The 24,111-nt window shown below is 27.8% G+C and overlaps 1 protein-coding gene across 4 annotated transcripts in view; it reads left to right on the forward strand.

Moving 5' to 3' along the window:
* The first annotated feature begins 1,941 nt into the window (after window positions 1-1,941).
* Window positions 1,942-24,111, forward strand: part of LOC107442736 (acetoacetyl-CoA synthetase) — a 45,568-nt gene continuing 23,398 nt past the window's right edge. For 2 of the 4 annotated variants that reach the window (XM_071186446.1, XM_071186447.1), the window contains exons 1-7: window positions 3,097-3,166; window positions 15,412-15,527; window positions 18,513-18,616; window positions 18,884-19,001; window positions 19,805-19,915; window positions 21,248-21,345; window positions 23,409-23,523. In XM_071186446.1, the coding sequence (XP_071042547.1) occupies window positions 3,132-3,166; window positions 15,412-15,527; window positions 18,513-18,616; window positions 18,884-19,001; window positions 19,805-19,915; window positions 21,248-21,345; window positions 23,409-23,523 (697 nt within the window). In that variant the 5' untranslated portion in view covers window positions 3,097-3,131. Of the gene's footprint in view, window positions 2,122-3,096; window positions 3,167-15,411; window positions 15,528-18,512; window positions 18,617-18,883; window positions 19,002-19,804; window positions 19,916-21,247; window positions 21,346-23,408; window positions 23,524-24,111 lie in introns of those variants that run through there. The other 2 variants (XM_071186449.1, XM_071186448.1) reach the window with 2 other exon arrangements.

Here is a 24,111-nt window from a genome sequence, read left to right on the forward strand (position 1 = left end):
AGTTTAATAACTCTTACAATACTTAAGTTATTTGTTCGTTCTAAAGCAAAGATAATTTTTTACCGCAAGATGGCAAACTCAGTTAAAAATTGTAGCTTTGCTTCAAGTGTAAATAACTTAAACTATGTTTTTTTTCTTTTCTTGGCGAAAGACTTTCGAAAACCTTATTAAAGGCTTATTGCGATGAGTAGTAACGAATTCAGTCTGATAGAGTATAACTACGCAAGCTTCCAAATTAGCTTAAAGGGATATAAGCTGATTGTAATAAGCTTGAAAAGATCGTATAATACAGTTTAAAATTATAGCTTTGCTTCAAGTGTAAATAAATTAAACTATGTTTTTTTTTTAATATTTTTCTTGGCGAAAGACTTTCGAAAAACCTTATTAAAGGCTTATTGCTTTGAGTAGTAACGAATTCAGTCTGATAGAGTATAACTACGCAAGCTTCCAAATTAGCTTGAAGGGATATAAGCTGATTGTAATAAGCTTGAAAAGATCATATAAATTAAAATTTGATGAATAATCTTCTACTTAACCCTGTGTATTAAAAATTGTCCATGATATTTGCAAACGTTGAAAAAGACAATTGCTAAATTTAAAGAAACTGGAGAGTTCGAGTTATGTTTGATCAAAGAAGACGACAGTGGCTTTTAAATAAAACTGTATTCAAAGCAAGTACGCCATGTAGCTAAAATGGATCGCGAAACTTGGCGTGCTCTCTATAATACTTTTTTGATAATGTATTTCATGAAAATGGAATGTAAAATTATATTGGTATAATTAAATTAAGTTCCTCATCACCAATTTTTGTTTTTTGTTTTTCTTTATGGGTGCCCTATCTCAGCTGGTTATCGAAATTTAAACAAAAGTTTAATTGCAAATTTCTTTTTCAAATGTTCCATATATGTATATACCAAGTTTTATCAATACCCTTTAACAATAGAAACATTAGTTATAATTTCCTAAAATACTCATATTGCAAAATTTTCAATCAAAAATATTTATATTTAGGCCGAAGATATTTATATTGAAATTATCAATAATAATAATTTCAATCTCAGAGCCGGTTCGAATCGCGGCATTGGCACCACAATATTTCTGCAATTACTTCATTACACAAAGAGTTTCCAGTTTCCTGCACTCCGCATTCGGTTATCCTTCGACTATAAGAATATTAAGCTCTCAGCCACACTCAGATAACAGCACCACTGAGCAGCTAATCACAAAAAATCTAGTATTTCCTATTTCCCATGATAGATGGCACCACCAGATAAACCAATCAAGCCACATTCCATGATTCATTTGACTAAACACAACTCAAACAAAATTTAACTCCAATGTATATTATCAACCGAAGAGCTTATCATAAATTTCCAATATTCAGTTAAATTTCCCTTTTACGATTAAGAAACCATGTTGGTTGTAAGTAATTACAAAACTGTATAGCTTTGTATTCATGGTTTTTTAACTACACTAGTTGTAAAAACAAAGAAATGCTCTTATCCGTAAACTTTACTATTAATTAAATTGACAAACTACTGCCGGTTATTTTACTGTAATTTTAGAATGAAAATTTAAACAGCGAAGAGTATTCCTGAGAGATTCTTTTTGTTATATGTTGTTATAAATTTGCGAAAGTGCATGCAAGATATTGATATCTTATCCTTTTTTATACTGGTCTTTTGCAGTTTCATACTTTGAAATTTATATTTACTTAGCAGTAATACTAATATTTTTTTGAGATTCAGAATAATTTTTAATAAAGTATGAGTTGGAGCCGGAGTTGTAGTTAAGCTCTCAGAATAGTCCGGAGTCAAATATTTCAGCAACCATCTCTACAGCTATGGTTATATAATGAATGAAATTGTATACAAGAATCAACTTTTATTTATCTTTATTGTAGATAACACCACTAAAGCTTGTAAAATAACAATGAGAAGTGATAAAGAAAAATTGCTCAATAAGACAAGAAAGACGGTGATGAATGACCTATATAGCAATTTGCTGGGTGAAAATAAGAAAAACTATTGATATTTTTGAGAAAAAAAAGTTTTTTCATCTTTGAACGAAGACAAAATTTCTTTCATACCGTAAAAAATATTATTCCTACCTATTTTAAAGGTAAATAAATTTTTCTCATAATGTATTTAATTATGTGTATTTCTCATCAAAATACACAAATTTAATAAAGAAATTTGAAAAATACGTGCTTGGTGAACTGGTGCAATATTTAACTTGTTGGTTAAATAGTATAATAGTCAATTTTTTTTTCGTAAAATAGTGTAATATTCAGTTATTTCTTAATAAAATAGTGTTGTATTTTATTATTTCTTGATAAAATGTAGTCATTTTTAATTATTTTTTTGTAAAATAGCTTCATAATTAAATTTTTCTTGGTTAAATAGTGTTAAATTCAGTTATCTTGTGATAAAATGGTGTAATATTTAATTATTTCACAGTAAAATAATGCAATATGCAATTTTTTTGAGGAAGTGGCAACTTAACACCTGTTAAAGAAATCACTGGTTGTTAAATTAAGCAGAATTACATTTGAATAATCAAAATTATTTATATTTTGATTGTTCAAATATAATTATTTTTTATATATAATCGGTGTTTTTAAATTAAAAGTTTTATAATAGAAAATGATGCTTGTAACTCAAATCGTTAAGAGATTCGACAGTTTCATAAAAACAAATTTCGAATAACTAAAATAATTAGAAAAATTTTTTAGGAATTTTTTTTTAAATTGTAAAACAATGGCAAATTGAAATTTCACGTAAAAAGAAAATAGGTTTTGCAATTGTTGTTTTTTCTATTTTTTATTAGATTCTTTTTTAAGTTATTATTTTTTTCAAGTTTAAAACCGATGGGAAAGAAGGGCGGGAGGTTATGACGTATGATGTTTTATTTTTTAACTGCCGAAAACAATTAGTATGGATAAATAATGACATTGCTACATAACTAATGTATTAATGGGAAATAAAGTGAGAGAATTTGCTATACTATTAACAAATTTCGTAACATGAACTATCTCTCTCTTTTTCAAATTTCTCTTAATTAAATAAAAATAATTTGTTTTTTTTTTACTGAATTTCCATTTTTTATAGCGACATGATATAAAAAGAATTATGGATTTATATTTGCTGCTGAAATTCTCGATCTTGTAAGCAGCTAAACTTCTTCTTATCAAGTTAAGTATAACTTACAAAATTAATATATGACTGCTTCATGACAAAATAATAGTTTAGGAAACTAATTGAAAATGTGCAATTGCATCGCAAAAATATTTTTAACAAATTGTAAATATTGAAATCAATTGTATTTTTCATATATTACAGATAAAAAAATCGGATTTTAAAATAATTGAAAACTTATGTGACAGTTGTTCAATTAAAAATAGCTTTAAAAAGGAATATTTTTTTGGAAAATATTTCTTAAGTTAGATATGTGCTTATATCAAAACAATTACTAGAATTTATGTCTTTTCAAAAAGCGATCATAATAATATAAATAATACATTTATTCATTTATTCATTTGAATTCGTTATGAAGCATGAATAATATTAAACATGATTTTATTTTTTGCATTTATAATGATCAATTTAATGTGTTTCTATCTTCATTATTCTATTCACCTACTATTCCCCAAAAATGAAACTGAATTAGATTTTGTTTTTGTAATAAAATTATTATGTGATTAAAAAACATCAAAATGTAATTATAAAAGACATATGCAAGCAAATTGGTTTCCATTTTCTTAAAATGCATTTTCAGTGTTGTTATTGCTTCACGAAAATGCTGCGTGCCATGTTGATTTGCTGAGAAAGTCTCGAACTCAATTTCAAATACAACTTTAATTATGATATTCAAACGAAATTAAAAATATTAAGTAGATAGAAATACAGTTGAAATGGTTTTTGGCTTTACTATTGAAACTATTAAGTATATTAATGAAACCAAAGAATAATTATGCAAAACATGCAACCACAAAACTAGTTTTTACTAGTAGGTATAATATATATTTTAAATTCTGATTTTTTATTAAAAGAGTATCTATATGAATTGTAAAATTATATCTTCTATAAGAATCGTAATGGTAACAGTAGAGAGTTGATTATGATTTTATTGAAAGTGTATCTAAGCGAATTGTAATATATTAAAATATACTAACACTGTTTAATCAATAGTAAACGTTATATGCTTTATATGTGCAAGCAATAAAGATTTTAAAAAGAAATAAAGTTTGGCTAGCAATAAATGAAATCTCTGGGAAAATGTTTATTGGTTTTAGAATATTGTAATATGTAAGAAAAGGAATGCTATCGTTCAAGAAAAATTATATCTTCTATAATCGTATAATAATCGCATAATCGTATAATCAAATAATCGTATAATCGTATTATATAATACAAATATTGGTAATGGTAACAGTAGAAAATAGATAGTTGACAGCAGCTAAACGTTATATGCTTTATCCTTGCAAGAAATAAAAACCTTGTAAGTAAGTAAAATTTGGTTAGCAATCAAGGACAGTTGTCTGAAAATATATATTTTTTTAATGAGTTGTGTGCAAAGAAATTTATGCCATCATCATCGGAGAAAGCTCTTATAAGAATCCTGATGGTAACAGTAGAAAATAGATGATATTTGTGCCAAAGTAGTATTTAATAGTATTTAAAACCACATTTTACTACAAGAATGTTGCTGATTATGTTAAAAGAAAGGAATTTTAAAAAAATCTGGTAAACATATCAGGGAAACATTTCTGAGGAAACTAAATTATTTCTCAAGTACCTTTTGATACATAACATTTAAAAAAAGAAAGTGGAATACAAACAACAGTTGAAAATTTATTGAATGTTCAGTTAATTGAATAAATTCAATAAGTTGATAACTTTGAATTCTTAAAAGGCTTAAAAGTCCTTAAAAAAGACAATAAAAGATTTCTTTACAATGTAGTATAAAACTTTTGTTAGAACAATTTTGTTCGAGAAATCTGTTGAAACAGTTTGTAAGAGAAATTTTCTTTCCAAGACTTGTTTAAAAAACTTGCTGAAACAATTCTGCTACCTATTTCAATAACATGCTTGGAACAATCTGTTAAATTGGCCTTTTAGTAGAATTCTATGAAAACACTCTCTTAGATTTATTTTTAAGTAAAATTCTTTGAAAACTCTAAGTTAAAAGAATTTGTTCATACACTGTTAGAAAAATTTATTTCAGCGATTCTGTTGGAGGAATCTCTGAAAATAATTATGTTTGAACAATATGTTAGAAAAATTCTAATAAAATAGTTATGTTAGAACAATCTTTTGAAACAACTCAGTCAGAATAATTTGTTGAAACAATCATATTAGGGAAGCTTTATTAAAACTATACTGTTACAACAATCTATTAGAGCAATTCTCTTTGAGCGATCTTTCAAACTACTGGCAGCAATCCAAATACAACCAAATTACTACCAGCAATCCTTAAAACTAATTCCATTCGAATAATCTGTTCGAATAATTCTATTAAAAGATTTATGTTAGAGCAATCTTTTAAAGTAACTCTGTTAGAATAATTTAGAACAATCTTTTTCGACAATTCTATTAGATTTGTTCATTGTATTTATAACATCTTATTCATGCTTTTCCCAGATAATTAAAAGCATTAAATTAGTTTTAAAGTTTGACTTTTTGATGTACTAATTTTAACATTTCAATTGATCCAATTTTTGCCAACAATAATGGATTACGGTTACGGTGCTCACGATACAAACATATTTCAAGCTAAAGACTGGAAGTTCTTACTTCTTATTCTAAAGTGTTTTGGAATTGCAAAAGCGAAGAACGAAAGAATTAGTATAACTGCCAATAAAATGCAGGATTTGTTCTATACAGGGCTTTACATAGTGTGGTTAATCCCATGCATATACACTTCATTTTCAGCAGTTTATTTTTCTAAAAAATATAATATAATATATGTCATAATGCAAATCACAGGATATTTTCTAATATTTGTAATGAGTTTCATTTTACGTTCAATCTTACGAAGAATACTAAAAAATGCAGTTTACATCCATCAAATTAGAACAAAAATTTGTTCAAAGCAAAATCGCAGACAAACAGATAAATTAATGATGCTTGTATACCCTTTGCTTCTTATCTATTACGCTATTTGCGTTTTTGAAATCTTCTGGGGATATGGAGACTATGATAGAATTGTTCGTCTAGCTTTTTTCGATCTTGTTGACTTAAGCCACCTAAGCAGTAAGACCAAACAATCTATTGCAATTATATTTAAAATTTTGTATTGCTGGTCATTCGGTTTCATCGTTTTAATTCCTGCTTGTTGTGCTTTCATTTGTTATTTTATTCAGTTGGCGAACTTCAGTACTGTTAACTTTTACAATCGCTTAGTAGAGAGAATATAAAAATTCGAATAACATCTTCGAAATCAATTCAAATCATCAGTGATTACAAGAAATGACTGTTGAAATTAAGAAAATAAATGATTTGCTTTTACCTTTAATTATTTGTTTGATTACGGTGTGGTTTATCACCATATGCTTTTCCCTGTATCTATTTTTAAATACCTTAGCGATTATTTATAGAAGAGTTAAGTTTTTAATAACATTTATAGTATATTCAATTCAATTTATTTCTCTCGTCAATATTTGCGATAAAGTGAAGAACGAAGTTCAAACCATTAAAGAAGATCTGACATCAAAATGAGAAGAAAATCGTAACTCATTTGTTACCAATCTATTAATATTACATTCAGCATTCGAACGTTTCAGAAAGAATGTATCTGTTGTTCCACTTGGTTTGTTTGAATTGGAGAAAAGATTTACTCTCGGAATGTTTGGACTGATAATAACTTACAATATTATCCTTTCGCAGTTTCAAAATTAGGGAAAAAATCAATCACTAAAAGTTGTCTTGTCAAGTGTTTTTTTTCTCTTTTTTCTTCTTTTTTTTAAGATTTTTAGCGATTTGATGGGTGATATAAAGCGATTTGATGGGTGAAAATAAGAAAAACTAATGATATCATTGGGAAAAAAAACGTTTTTTCTTCTTTGAACCAAGGCATATTTTCGTTCATATCATTCCTACCTATTAAAGGTAAATAAATTTACTTCATAATTTATTTTATATCTTATTTAATTACATGTTTCTCTATTTCTCATCAAAATACGCAAATGTAAGAACGAAATTTGAAAAATACGCGTTTGGTAAATTTTCGCAAAATTTAACTTGTTGGTTAATCAGAATAATATTCAATTATTTTTGTCGCCAAATAGTGTAATATTTAGTTATTTCTTAATAAAATAGTGTTGTATTTAATTATTTCCTTGCAAAATGCAGTTATTTTTAAATATTTCTTTGTAAAATACATCATATTTAAATTTTCATGAAATGATTTATATAAAAATTTAAAAAATCATATTTAAATTTTTCTTGGTTAAATTCAGTTATCTTTGTGATAAAATGGAGTAATTTCACTGTAAAATAGTGTAAAAATTTTTCGAGGTAGCGGAAACTTTATACCTGATAAAGAAATCACTGGTTATTAAATGAAAATGAAATGAATTTGAATAAACAAAATTATTTAACTGTTCATTAAATAAAAATTAATTATATTTTGATTGTTCAAATATAATTATTTTTTATGCATAATCGGTGTTTTTTATTAAAAGTCTTATAATAGAAAATGATGCTTGTAACCCAGATCGTTAAGAATTTCGACAGTCTCATAAGAAAAAAATTCGTATAATTAAAGTAATTAAGATAATTTTTTAGAACCATTTTTCTTTTAAAAATTGTGAAACAAAGGCAAAATGACGTTTCATGTAAAAAGAAAATATGTATTGCAATTGTTGCTTTTTCTATTTTTTATTAGATTCTTTTTTTATTAAGTCATTTTTTTTAAGATTAAAAACGATGGGAAAGAAGGGAGGCAGATTATGAAATATGAGATTTCATTTTTTAATTGCAAAAAACAATTAGTATGAATAAATAATGACATTGCTACATAACTAATGTATTAATGGGAAATAAAATAAGATAATATGCTATACTATTAACAAATTTCGTAACATGAACTATCTCTCTCTTTTTCAAATTTCTCTTAATAAAATAAAAATAGTTTGTTTTTTTACTAAATTTGCATTTTTCCTATCTACATGATATGCAAAAAAATTGTAAATTTATATTTGCTGCTGAAATTCTCGATCTTGCATACAGCTAAACCTATTTTTATTAAGTTAAGCATAACTTACAAAATTAATATATATAACTGTTGCATGACAAAATAATAGTGGAGGAAAATAATTTAGAATTTGCAATTGCATCGTAGAAATATTTTTAACAAATAGNGTGCAAAATTTTTTCGAGGAAGCGGAAACTTTATACCTGATAAAGAAATCACTCGTTGTTAAATTAAAATGAATTACAATTGAATAATCAAAATTAATTAACTGTTTATAAAATAAAAATTAATTATAGTTTGATTGTTCAAATATAATTATTTTTTATAAATAATCGGTGTTTTTTTATTAAAAATTTTGTAATAGAAAACGAAGCTTGCAAGCCAAATCGTTAAGAATTTCGACAGTCTCTTAAAAAAAATCGAATAATTAAAATAATTAGAATAATTTTTTTCGAACTTTTTCTTTAAAAATTGTAAAATAAAGGCAATTTGACATTTAATGTAAAAAGAAAATAGGTATTCGTTTGCTGTTTTTTCTATTTTTAATTAGGTTCTTTTTTTATTAAGTTATTTTTTTATCATTAAAAACGATGGGAAAGAAGGGAGGGAAATTATGACATATGAGGTTTTGTTTTTTAATTGCCGAAAAACAATTAGTTTGAAAAAATAAGACATTGCTGCATAAATAAAGTATTAATGGGAAATAAAATGAGAGAATTTGCTGTACTATTAACAAATTTCGTAACATGAACTATCTCTCTCTTTTTCAAATGTCTCTTAATAGAATAAAAATAGTTTGTTTTTTTTACTAAATTTCCACTTTTTCTATCGATATGATAGGGAAAAAAATTGTAAATTTATATTTGCTGCTGAAATTCTCGATCTTGTAAAACAGCTAAATTTCTTTTTATCAAGTCAAGCATAACATACGAAATAAATATATAACTGTTGCATGACAAAATAATAATGGAGAAAAATAATTGAAAAATCGCAATTGCATCATAAAAATATTTTTAACAAATAGTAAATATTGAAATCAATTATATTTTTCATATTTTGTTGATAAAAAAATCTGATTTTAAAATAATTGAAAACTAATGTGTCTGTTATTCAATTAAAAAAAGCTTTAAAAAAGAATATTTTTTAGAAAATATTTCTTAAGTTAGATATGTGTTTGCCTCAAAAAAATTACTAGAATTTATGTCTTTTCAAAATGCGATCATTACAATATAAATAATACATTTATTCATATGAATTCGTTATGGATCGTGAATAATATTAAGCATGATTTTATTCGTTACATTTATAATGTTCAATTCAATGTGTTTCTACCTTCATTATTTTTTTAATATTCTATGATGCATGCACGTTTGAATAATTACGTACCAGGCTGCTTTGTTACGAAGGGAACTTTACGGCAATTATAATCCAAATGTTTTTCGCAGACTGAAGTTAGTAAGTAGACCAAAATAAAACTGAATTTTCATTGCTATTATTGTTTTGCGAAAATGTTGCGTGCCATGTTGATTTGTTGAGAATGTCGCTGACTCAATTTCAAATACAACTTTAATTATAATATTCTTACAAAATTAACAATATTAAGTAGATAAAAATACAATTGAAGTGGTATTTGGCTTTACTATTGAAACTCTTAGGTATATCAATGAAACCGAAATATAATTATGCAAAACATGCAACCACAAAACTAGTTTTTACTAGTATAATATATTTTCGATTCTGCTTTTTAATTAAAAGACTATCTAAACGAATTGTAATATATCATTAAAATATACTAACACTGTTTAATCAGCAGCAAAACGTTATATGTTTTATATGTGCAAGCAATAAAGACCTTAACAAGAAATAAAGTCTTGTTAGCAATAAATGAAATCTCTGTAAAAATGTTTATTGCTTTTAGAATGTTTTTTATGTGAGGAAATGTATCTAATCGTTCAAGAAAAATGGTATCTTTTATAAGAATCGTAATGGTAACAGTAGAGAATAGATTATGATTTTATTGAAAGAGTATCTAAACGAATTGTAATATATTGAAATATACTAACACTGTTTAATCAACAGCAAAATAATATATGCTTTATGTGTGCAGTTAATAAAGATCTTAAAAAGAAATAAATCTGGCTAGCAAAAAATGAAATCTCTGTGAAAATGTTTATTGCTTTTAGAATATTGTAAGAAAATGTATGCTATCATTCAAGAAAAATTATATCTTTTATAATAATCGTAATGGTAACAGTAGAAAATAGATATTTGACAGCAGCTAAATGTTATATGTTTTATTTGTGCAAGCAATAAAGATCTTGTAGAGAAATAAAGTCTGGCTAGCAATAAAGGAAATCTCTCTGAAAATATTTACTTTTTTAGAATGAGTTGTATGTAAGGAAATATATGCTATCATCCAAGAGAGCTTTCATAAAAATCGGCATGGTAACAAAAGAAAATAGAATATATTTATTCCAAAATAGTATTTAATAGAATTTCAAACCACATTTTACTACAAGAATGTTGCTGCTTTCATTTTTAAAAAAACGAAATTTATAAAAAATTTCATAAAAATATCAACGAAACATTTCTGAGGAAATTAAATTGTTTCGAAAATACTTTTGATACATAGCATTTAAAAAAGAAAGAGGAATTCAAACAACATTTTAAAGTTTATTGAATGTTCAGTTAATTGTATAAATTCAGTAAGTTGCTAACTTTCAATACTTAAAAGGCTTAAAAGTCCTTAAAAAAGACAGCAGAAGATTTCCTTACAATGTAGCTAAAAGATTTTGTTAGAACAATTTTGGTTGAGAAATCTGTTGAAGCAGTTTGTTAGAGAAATTTTCTTTAAAAGACTTGTTTGGAAAACATGCCGAAACAATTCTGTTAACTATTTGAATAATATGCTTTGAACAATCTGTTACATTGATCTTTTAGTCGAATTCTATGAAAACACTCTGTTAGATTTATCTTTAAGTAGAAATCTTTGAAAAAACTATGTTGGAACAATCTGCTCATACACTGTTAGAAAAATCTATTTCAGCAATTCTGTTAGAGCAATCTCACAAAGTAATTCTGTTTGAGCAAACTGTTAGAATAATTCTGTTAAAATGTTGGAACAATCTTTTTTTAGAGCAATTCTGTTTGAGCAAGCTCTCAAACTACTGGCAGCAATCCAACTACAACCAAACTACGACCAGCAATCTTTAAAACTAATTCTGTTCGAACAATCTGTTCGAATAATTCTGTTAGAATATTTATGTTTGAACAATCCTTTGAAACAACTCTGTCAGAATCATTTGTTGGAACAATCATATTAAAAAGGTTTTATTAAAACAATACTGTTAGAACAATCTATTAGAGCAATTCTGTCTGAGCGATCTTTCGAACTACGGGCAGCAATCCAACTACAACCAAACTACGGCCTGCATTCTTTAAAATTAATTACGTTCGAATAATCTGTTGGAATAATTCTGTTAAAATATTTATGTTAGAACTATCTTTTAAAATAACTCTGTTAGAATGATTTAGCACAATCTTTTTTAACAATTCTATTAGATTTGTTCATTGTATTTATAACATCCTAGTTATGCTTTTTCCAGATACTTAAAATCATAAACTTTTAAGTTTAACTTTTTGATGTACTAATTTTTAACTTTTTAATTCATCCAATTTTTGTCAACAATAATGGATTACGGTGACCACGATACAAACTTATTTCAAGCTAAAGACTGGAAGTTCTTACTTCTTATTCTAAAGTGTTTTGGAATTGCAAAAGCGAAAAGCAAAAGAATTAATGAAACTGTTAATAAAAAGCAGGATGTGTTCTATACAGGGCTTTACATAGTGTGGTTAATCCCATGCATATACACTTCATATTCAACAGTTCATTTTTCTAAAAAATATAATATGATATATGTCATAATGCAAATAACAGGATATTTTCTAATATTTGTAATGAGTTTTATTTTACGTTCAATCTTGCGAAGAGTACTAAAAAATGTAATTTACATCCATCAAATTAGAAAAATTTGTTCTAATCAAAATCGCAGACAAACAGATAAATTAATGATGCTTGTGTACCCTTTGCTTCTTATCTATTACACTATTCGCGTTTTTGAAGTCTTTTGGGGATATGGAGACTATGATAGAATTGTTCGTCTAGCTTTATTCAATCTTGTTGACTTACGCCACCTAAACAATATGACCAAACAATCTATTGCAATTATATGGAAAATTTTGTATTGCTGGTCTTTCGCTCTGATCATTTTATTTCCTGCTAGTTGTGCTTTCATTTGTTATTTTATTCAGTTGGAGAACTTTAGTACCATTATTTTTTACAATCGCTTAGTTAGAGAAAATATAAAAATTCGAATAACATCCTCGAAATCAATTCAAATCATCAGTGATTACAAGAAAATGACTATAGAAATTAAGAAAATAAATGATTTGCTTTTACCTTTAATTATTTGTTTGATTACGGTGTGGTTTATCGCCATGTGCTTTTCCCTATATCTATTTTTAAATCCCTCAGAGATTATTTATAAAAGAGTTAAGTATTTAATAACACTTATAGTACATTCAATTCAATTTATTTTTCTCGTCAATATTTGCGATAAAGTGAAGAACGAAGTTCAAACCATTAAAGAAGATCTGATATCAAAACTAGAAGAAAATCGTAACTCATTTGTTACCAATCTATTAATATTAAATTCAGCATTCGAACGTTTCAGAAAAAATGTATCTGTTGTTCCACTNACTATGATAGAATTGTTCGTCTAGCTTTATTCAATATTGTTGACCTAAGCCACCTAAACAGTAAGACCAAACAATCTATTGCAATTATATGGAAAATTTTGTATTGCTGGTCTTTCGCTCTGATCATTTTATTTCCTGCTAGTTGTGCTTTCATTTGTTATTTTATTCAGTTGGAGAACTTCAGTACTATTAACTTTTACAATCGTTTAGTTAGAGAGAATATAAGAATTCGAATAACATCTTCGAAATCAATTCAAATCATCAATGATTACAAGAAAATGACTATTGAAATTAAGAAAATAAATGATTTGCTTTTGCCTTTAATTATTTGTTTGATTACGGGGTGGTTTATCGCCATGTGCTTTTCCCTATATCTATTTTTAAATCCCTTAGAGATTATTTATAGAAGAGTTAAGTATTTAATAACACTTATAGTACATTCAATTCAATTTATTTTTCTCGTCAATATTTGCGATAAAGTGAAGAACGAAGTTCAAACCATTAAAGAAGATCTGATATCAAAACTAGAAGAAAATCGTAACTCATTTGTTACCAATCTATTGATATTAAATTCAGCATTTGAACGTTTCAGAAAGAATGTATCTGTTTTTCCACTTGGTTTGTTTGAATTGGAGAAAAGATTTACTCTCGGAATGTTTGGACTGATAGTAACTTATAATATTATCCTTTTACAGTTTCAAAATTAGGGAAAAAATTAATCACTGAAAGTTATTTAACCTCTTGGCGCACGCGTGATACCAGTGTTTGTTTTTAGATTTTTTTTCTCGGGCTCTAATTACACTCACTCGTTGCCAAACTATTAATATTACATTCAGCAATCGAACGTTTCAGAGAAAATGCATCTGTTGTTCCACTTGTATTGTTTAAATTGGAGAAAAGATTTTTTCTCTCAATGTTTGTTCTGATAATAACTTACAATGTTATCCTTTCACAGTTACAAAATTAGGGAAAAAATCAATCACTGAAAGTTATTTAACCGTTTGACGAAGACGTGAAATCGGTGGTTTTTTTAGATATTTTTTTCTGACTCCCTAATCACAAGCAAAAATGTATTTAATATTTTAATGGTATATCTTAACTACAAAAAAAACAGTCTAATAGTTGTTAAAAATATCTGTTAGATAATCAGAATTAAATTTGCACTAAAATAAAGGATCCAACAAAAAGTAGTTTCAAATTTTTTTTATATTAATATTTAAAAATTTATCAATAATTGATTTTGTAAATTTAAGAAATTTCAGTGATGAATAACTGTTTCTCGTTGATCTAAATAACTACAAATAAGGGCGAATTTTAAAAATTAGTGTTTAGTAGTGAGCCGTGTTTCGAGGATTTCACCTTTAGCGCAGAAAAAGACACTGGTGTTTCATGCTGCGTTTCATTACCATAAATTATTAAAATGCTAAATATAATATTTTTCAGTTATTTTGGTGTAAATTAAAACAAAATAATAAGAAAAGTATAAAAATTCTGTTTAATAAAAATTCTGGGTCAAAGGGTTAATTCTGTTATAACTGATTGTACAGAAAATTGAGAGCCTATACATTTTATTAAAAATTCTCAATACGCACAAGTTTTTTCGTCAGTTCACAAGGTGTTACCGAAATGCAAGCATTGTTTTGTTTTTCTTATAGCGTACTAAAATATTTACTCCAGGTCTGTATGCTGTTATTATTTGTTTAATACATTGAAATAAATTTGTCAAATTTGTGGCACTGTAGTATTATTGTGCAAACATAATGAGTAGTGAAAATTAAAATTTATTTGCTTAAACAAATTTGCAGATAATGTTTTTAAAAAATGTACTATCCGGGCAAGATGGGACAGCCAAAGTAGTATAAAAGTGTAAAATAAAAATTAAACTCTCCGGCTTTGGCAAAAAGCCGAAAAAATAAGGTAATATTAACAAAAAATATATAAACTAACAAATATAACTTACTGTTACTGAAGACTGGATTCAATGTTCAGATTGCTTAAAATAGGCTCGTGAAGCGTGCAGTGCTTATTCTGGTTTTGACCACTTCTTATGCAGTAACTGTGATGTTTATGAACGTTTTTTTGTCGATTATTCTTTTATTCTGACATTAATTTCTGTGATTTTTGAAACATAATTATGTGTCCCATCTTGCTCGAGTAGTCCGGGCAAGATGGGACAATACTCTATTTTCGTTTATGTTAAGTTATTATTATTGATCTTTATTATTTATTTATTTTTTGTATGAAATATGTAAGGGCAATGCTCCCACTCTTACAATATAAAAGATATAAAATTGCTCTAGTTTACTATTTTTATTTAAATTAGATTTATTGCAAATAGTGTCTGTATTAGTCAAACTCTTATATGCCGTGATAAAATAAAATGTGTTGCAAAATGCTGACTAAGACATACTGTTTAATTATTTGTAACTGTCTTAAATGATAATTTTCAAAAAGGATGGATGCCAAAAACTTTGAAAATGCCTGCATATGGAAGCCAACCGGAATTGACAAATCATCAAATTTTGTGAAATTCATGAATTTAATAGAAGAAAAATATAAAGTGAAACTAGGTAAATATACTTGACTACGTTTTAATTTTTATTATTGCCATGTCTTCTTAAAAGAGGAACAACACAGTAGAAACCTGTAAAATTTATGAATTTGTTTTTAAATGAATTCTGCAATGGTTGTGACAAAATTAACCTAATAATTCTTTACATCTTATTGTACAGATTTTAATCTTCATTTTATCATGATATAAGTAGAAAAATTTAAAAAATTAGCTCATATATTATAGAATGTTTATAACTTATTTTTTAAATTATACATAACTTCCTGTACTGATAAGTTGAAAGTAAATCATCTAAATTCGATTTGTTTGTTTTTTTAAACGACATGAATATAGCTTTCATTGCACGTATGATTTTTTAAGAAATGATTGTATTTTGAAATAAAAATTTCAAAAAATTACTATCTTTTTAAAAGGGGAACAACACAGTAGAAGCCTGTAAAATGAATGAATTAGCTTTTAAATGAATTCTGCAATGATTGTGATAAACTTAACTTAATAACTATTTTCATCTTATTGTGCATATTATAATCTTAATTTTGCCATTATGCAAAAAGAAAAATGTTAAAAATTAGCGCATATATCATAGAATGGTTAAAACTTATTTTTTTTCATAAATCATAACTTCCTGTACTAATATGAAAAAAAATCATCTAAATTCGATTCTATCTAGTTTTTTTTAAATGATATGAATATAATTCTCATTGCACGTAGGAGTCTTTACGAAATAGCTGTATTTTGAAATAAAAATTTCAAAAAGTTACATAAATAAATTAACTTTTCGTCGTGGATTATTCAAAACAAGTCAACGCAATAAAGATATACCGACGTGCAACGAAAACTATATTTATTATGAATATTGTGCCAAAATTTCAAGTAAATCGGTTCTAGTACAGCAAGCAAGAGAAATACAGTTTCGAGTAGATAGCGCTTAAAGTTTTGCTATCAATAATCCGTATAAATATTTAAAGTTTTGAGACTAACTACAGTGCGTCAGTACCAGGTCTATAAGATTTTTTTTGTACAATTTTTAAATACCTTATAATGGTAAAAATTTTGTTACATATATGTTACATTAAGCTGCATTTTTACTATAATAATTTCTGACTGGCTACTTTGGTGTAGCAGCCAAGTTTGATGAAGATAATGCTTCAGATTTATTCCATTAATTCTGCCACTTAGCACATAACTTACACACAAAAATAACACCTAACATAACACTTAATATACCAATATACATAACATAACTTTTAATAATATGCATAACACTTAATATACGTTTAACATAAAACGTGACTTTTACACAGAGATAATTTGATTATTATTCTCCAAAAACGCTGAACAATTTCAAAATGTGGTTTATCATTTTAAATTCTTAAACCTGATTGGTTATCTGATATGTATACCTACGCAAAAGTTGGAAAGGGTTTATTTTTTTGCCAGTTATGCCTCTGATCTCTTGCAGTTAGAATGATCGTTATGATTTCATTTATTAACCGTTATTTCATTTGATACCGTTATTATTCGATTTTTTAGTTTTTTTTGCGGTTTTAAATTTCTAATAATTAAAATTTTTTTTTTAAATATTTAAAAGGCAACGTTGACCCCAGTAATGATCGCCAACTTCGCAAGATTTCAAAAAGTCGCCAAGAGATGGGCTATTCTAGGATTTTACCTAAGTATTTTGTGTCTTTAAACTCTCAACAAAGCTATAATTCTGAACTGTATGTAATACAGTTCAGAATTATAGCTTTAATTTTTTTCCCATTATGAAAGCTTTAATTTTTTTCCCATTACTGTATGTAATACAGTTCAGAATTATAGCTTTATTTTTTTCCCATTAAGAAATGGGGAAAAAACTAACTGGAGCTAAATACGAACAAGAAGCTTAAATACTTTTTTTAAAAAAATTATAACGCTAGAAAAAACACGCCGATTTGGCGAGATTTTTCTACTTGGATAAAATTTAATAAAACTATAAGGAATTCTCAATTTTGGCATGAGTCCAAATCTTAGAGTGACTTTTAAAATTTGATTAAAATCGCTTTTCATTTTCTCAATACTGTGAGTCTTCCGTTCGACATTTAGCACCATTTTCATGATCAACGTAAAGGGTGCTAGCCAAAAAATTTCAAAACTCAAATCAACAGTATTAATTATTGATTAAGTGTTAAGTATTAATCAGATCCGGGTCATCAGTTTGCTGTGCTGTATAAGTGTCGCAACAGTTAAATAATAAGGTAATAAAATAAAAACTATATACATTTTATTTACAAAATAGTAACATGAAATTTAAGAGACATTAAGAACATTAAAAAACAAATCTACTTCGAACATTATTATATATCATTATCTGCTAGCAAAATTTACTTCTACATTTTTTGCTTATGTTAACCTTCGAAATAAGCATCTCAAAATAAGTTTCGCTCCAACAGTCAGGAATAATTAGTTCGAACCTAAAACAGCTATAAAAATAGCATATTGTTCATAAAAAAACATTATTTCAGTTAAAGGCAGAGTCTCCGAATATCAGCAATAACACATAACAATTAATATAAAATCAAAATATACTCATATTTACAGATAGCTACTGGGATCTCCATAAATGGTCTATAGAAAATATTGAAAACTTCTGGGCAGAAATATGGAATTTTACAGAAATTATACATTCAAGGAAATATGACAAAGTAAGTAACTATTATTTTATTATAACTATAGGTGTTGTTNTCTGGAGGTATATTTAAGGTATGTTTGAGGTTGGTTTTAAGGTATTCATTTGCACCCTTTTTAACCTCAACGACGTATTTAAATAACAACCTCCTTTCTACCTTTAAAATATACCTCGTTTATACCTCATTTATACCTCGATTTTTTCATAAGGGATTGTTCATAAAAAAAACATTATTTCAGTTAAAGGCAGAGTCTCCGAATATCAGCAATAACACATAACAATTAATATAAAATCAAAATACACTCATATTTACAGATAGCTACTGGGATCTCCATAAATGGTCTGTAGAAAATATTGAAAACTTCTGGGCAGAGATATGGAATTTTACAGAAATTATACATTCAAGGAAATATGACAAAGTAAGTAACTATTATTTTATTATAACTATAGGTGTTGTTTTTTCAAAAGCTAATAACCCTGCAAAATGCATATTTTCTCGGATAAATAAACTTGTGTATTAGTCAGGGGAAAAACAATCAATAGATCATAAGTTATTTAACACTGATTTAAATTATCAATGTATTATTTATCGTCAATATGGTTTAATATTTTATTAAACTCTTTTCTGTCATTAAACGTCGTTAGATTTTTAACCACTTTGTTTCATTAATTTAATATCTTTATAGGTGATAGATCTTTCTGTTCCAATGAGTCAATCTCCAAAATGGTTTGTTGGAGCTCGACTTAACATTGCAGAAAATTATCTGAGATACAGAGATAGTCACATAGCTTTGATTGGAATAGGTAATTTCTATGAGTTATTCTTCAAATCGTCTGTCATTTTTGCGACGCTCACTTGGTATTCATCTTATCATAATTTGTAGCGTAACTACCACTACGATTAATAAACATTAATTCACTAGTATATAAGACATGCTAACTTGGTTCAATCTTGAGGTACCTCTTGATAGATGAAAGTTGGCATCGTCCAATGGTCTTTCCTCACATTGGTGACCCGGACGTGATATGATCATGTCTACTTCGATGCATTGTCCACATTAGATGGTTATCTGTGAATGCGTCATCGTCCTCTTCGCGCTGTTGTCTCTCATCATACTCATTTACACACTAAGGGATCCTGCACATACTCGACTGCTAATAGCAACACATGAGAGTTCTCATGCACAACCATGAACTTAATACAGCTCTCATGGCTAAAGCTCAAAATCCAGTGAACTTAATCCAGCTCTCCCTGTCTTTCACAAATACGGCAACTTGTGGTATCCGTTTATCGAATTCTATCCCTGATAAAATTCTGGTGGGGGAGTATTGTTACGTAACTACCACTACGATTATTTAACATCAATTCACTAGTATATAAGACAAGCTAACTTGCTCTTATGGTAGACGCTTGCGCATCACACATTATATAAAAAAAATCATTAAGTCTATAAAATTTACTTCCTTTTCTATCACCTATTTATAGTTGCGTCTTGGCACATATTTCCTACTTAAGAGTCAACATAAAGTTTATTTTATACATTTCAACACATTTGGTAATATTTTTCATCTCTAAGGATTTTTCTTACAAAAAAAATTTTCTACAGGTGAAGATCGAGAAGAAAGAAGAATAACTCATGCAGAAGTATATGAAGAAGTGAAACAGTATTCATCAGCCTTTAGAAGAATCGGCCTAAAGAAAGGAGATAAAGTGGCATGTAAGAGTAATTTAATCATTTCTACAAAGCTTATTATCTTTTTGCACATTGAAATTTTGAGTGATATCAAAACTTGCATTCTAAACACATACACCACACACATGCTAGATTACTTATATTATTTCATTGTTGATAATCGTAATAGATGGAATTTCCGAAACACCTGAATAAAATTGCAATAAACAAATATCCCTGAAGCTTACTATACTAACACGAAATCAAGTATGTTAATTCTTACTCGTAATTTTTCTTCTTGCGTTTTCTAAAACCAAAACAAGTATCCCTGCAGCTCAATATCCTAACACGAAATCAAATCTGTTAATATGTCTGTAACATCAAGACAAATATTTTTGCAGTTCAATATCCTAACACGAATTAAAATTTAATATGTCCAAATAACCAAGACAATTGTCCCTGCAATTCAATATCCTATCACAAAATCAAATCTGTTAATTCTTATTCATAATTTTTCTTTTTACATTTTCTAAAACCAAAACAAGTATCCCTGCAGCTCAATATCCTAACACGAAATCAAATCTATTAATATGTCTGTAACATCAAGACAAATATTTCTGCAGTTCAATATCCAAACACGAATTAAAATTTAATATGTCCGTAAAACCAAGGCAAATGTCCCTTCAGTTCAATATCCTAGAACAAAATCAAATCTATTAATTCTTATTCATAGTTTTTTTCTTGCATTTTCTAAAACCAAAGCAAATATCCCTGCAGTTCAATATCCTAACACGAAATCAAATCTGTTAATATGTCTATAAAACCAAGGCAAATACTTCTGCAGTTCAATATCCTAACACGAATTAAAATTTAATATGTCCAAATAACCAAGACAATTGTCCCTGCAGTTCAATATCCTAGCACAAAATCAAATCTGTTAATTCTTATTCATAATTTTTCTTTTTACATTTTCTGAAACCAAAACAAGTATCCCTGCAGCTCAATGTCCTAACACGAAATCAAATCTATTAATATGTCTGTAACATCAAGGCAAATATTTATGCAGTTCAATATCCAAACACGAATTAAAATTTAATATGTCCGTAAAACCAGGGTAAATACCCCTGCAGTTCAATATCGTAGCATGAAATCAAATCGGTTAGTTCTTATTCATAATTTTTTTTTCGTGCATTTTCTAAAAAAGGGAAGTTTGTTGATTTGGGACAAAGGAAAGTTAGTTTGTCTGTTGACTTGATATCATAAATTGAAAAATTAAATATTAATATGCTAATTGATTTTTATAGTAATTATATAGGACTTATTTTGATACCTATTTGGATGAAACATATAAATATCAATATATTTTTTATAACCTAGGTTATATGTCCAACAGAGAAGAAGCCATATTTTCAATGCTGGCTGTTGCTAGTATAGGAGCTGTCTTTATTGGAATACTTCCAATGTTGGGAGCTCAGGTTAGTTACTTTGTTTTGTAAATTCCGCAAAAAGGATTAAATTCTTTACTTTTTTATGTATTTGAACTTCTGAAAGTTGTATACAGTGCTGTATACAGTAATGTACGTGAACTACAAATGGAAGTGATTTAATGAACCACTAACAAGGAGAGTGTTATTGAAAACATTGAATCCTGTTTGATATATGTATATATATATATTTNTTAACTTTAACTAGGATTTAAAAAAATATGCATTAAATTTGGTCATTTCCAGATATCCTTTATATCGCTGTTTCTAGAATATTAACTCTTTATGACCAATTGGCCAAAAAATACCTCAAAGAAATATTATTGCATAACGGTGCAAGGAATTTCGTGACTGTAAGCAAAAAATTGAACTCACAACCCTAAATAACTTTTAATCTAATGATCGGATCTTCAAGCTTTTGCACTCAATCTTAATGGTTCGAGGAGGTAACCTCCAATATGTTAATTTATAAGTGCAGACGATAACTGAGGCTTCAAAATCGGGACACAAAAACGCACTTTTCTAAACAAAATTTTTTTCGATGGATTGGAACTTTGACTTTCAGTCTTCAGAGGGTAGCCTCAATCTGAGTAATGTGGTCCTAATAATTTGGTCAAAAAAGCAGTCCAAAGATAATGTCATGCAAAAAAATAACTTTTAGTTGAATACGTGAATTCGGAGATGCGAGCAACAATCTGATTGATGAGTTGTTCGCATGTAAATATATTTAACCAATCAGGTTCGCATTTATCTGGCAACAGCAAGAGGGTAAAAAAAAAAAGTTCGTAACCTCCCTTCTTTTGTATTGTTGAAAACAGATTTTACTTTGGGGTTATACTGTGTAATCAAATTGCCTGAAAAAAACGTTACTGAACCACGGAGAACGTCTTTTGAGAGAAATAGAAGTGGCAAGATGGATAGAATTAATAACCAAATAAACGTAAATGTAAAGCAAGCAATAACGTGAATAAGGCACAAATAAAAATACATGAATAGACTTGGATTTTTATTTGTGCTTTTTTTTTCAATGCCCACCTGAGGAATGACCTTTCGTCTGAAGGCATCTGAAGAGAAAATTTGTTGGCCACTCTTTCAGGATCACCATATTAGGTGGTCAACGTTGCTCCCACAGTAAGGACAGATAGTACAGAGAATGAAAGAACATCCATGCTATGCAGGGGATTCGTACCCAGAACCTCTCTGGTGCTTGGTCAGTTCCCTGACACCTACATAGCCGAGCGGCTTTTATTTGTGTTTTATTCGCATTGTTGTTTGCTCTAGTGTACATTGCAAAAAGCATACCCTATCCTTTGTTGGAAACGTAAATATTTTTAATGTTAACCTCAAACAATGACATCTTAGTTGTGTTTTAACTAAATGGTTAAAAGTCCATACGAGAATGTGCTGCATACCAAACCAGTAATGTGTTGCAAACAAGAAAATACGCGTATTGTTCATAAAATCTGAAGTAATTAAAAGATGTGTTTAGAACAAATCCAATCACTAGCATCTACTTGATAGTCACTCGATAGGGAAAAAATAGTACAGCATCTCTGTTAAATCAACAAATAACCACATTGGCAGTTAACTTTACACTATTAATAACTTCTAATAAAATACATTAAATCATTGGTTTTTCGTTGAGTCTAAGAGTCATTAGTCTTAAGAGTACGAGATCCATAAGAGTAGTGATCCATAAGAGTAGTGATCCAAAAGTATCCAAGATCCAAAAGTGTTGCATTCCAAACATGCGATATATTGCAAAAAAGCAAATATATGTATTGCTAAAAATAATCAATGTAATCATAACGACATGAACTCGCTAGCATCAATCTAATTGTGACCAGATTGAAAACCGAAACCACGTAACGAAATACTTACAACTAAAGCTTCAACTAAAAGTTACACATCCATTTTACTGCATGGCTTTTCAGAAGTGGAGCATGTGGTAACTCATGTAGTGCGATTGTTTAACAAGTATGTTTTTAAGTACTATTTCGTTTCTTTATTCTATTATTACATCAATTTTTATTAGTATATTTTTGTTGTTATAGGCTGCCATTAATAGATTGGAATTAGTGTCTCCTAAATATATTGTATCAATTGATCAAATCCGTTACGAAGAAAAAGATATTGACATGCTTTCCAAACTGAAGAATATATCTACAGGTAAAATTACTATTCCGGGAATACTTGCTCCATTAACTTTTTTTATTCTTTAACTAAATATATTGCGTTTGGTTAGAAAAAGTTAGCAGAAAGTTTATATGAATGACAACTATAAGTGTTTGCTTTGTCTCGTAGAAACGACAGATTCGACAGATTCAGAGAAGTGCTAAAGACATCGAGAGGTTCAAAAATTATCTCAGAACATAGTATCGCAAAACGCGTTGAGATGGTTTGCGATATTCTATGTTCTGCAATTTAACTAATGAGAATATGAATTATGAGATGTTTCAATATTCAAAGAGTACTTTACATGAGATGTTCATTAGCAGATTCAGATTGATGATAAAAGGCATTAAGAAGATGAAAAATTGCCACAGAACATAGCATCGCAGATCGCGTTAAGAGGATGAAAATCACGAAAAACCTTTTCAAGTCTCAGCGTCCCGCTGGAAAACCTCTACAAAAGAAGCAACAAACTTACAACAAAAAGATTTTTGTATTAATTATTACATGAGTTGTTCGAAGGGGCACCCGTTATCGTCATTTAACAATGACGTAAAAATGATTCCCATCCCCACTCGAACCTGC

This window comes from Parasteatoda tepidariorum, chromosome 10 (assembly GCF_043381705.1).
Source record: "Parasteatoda tepidariorum isolate YZ-2023 chromosome 10, CAS_Ptep_4.0, whole genome shotgun sequence".
In the NCBI taxonomy this organism is placed as follows: Eukaryota; Metazoa; Arthropoda; class Arachnida; order Araneae; family Theridiidae; genus Parasteatoda; species Parasteatoda tepidariorum.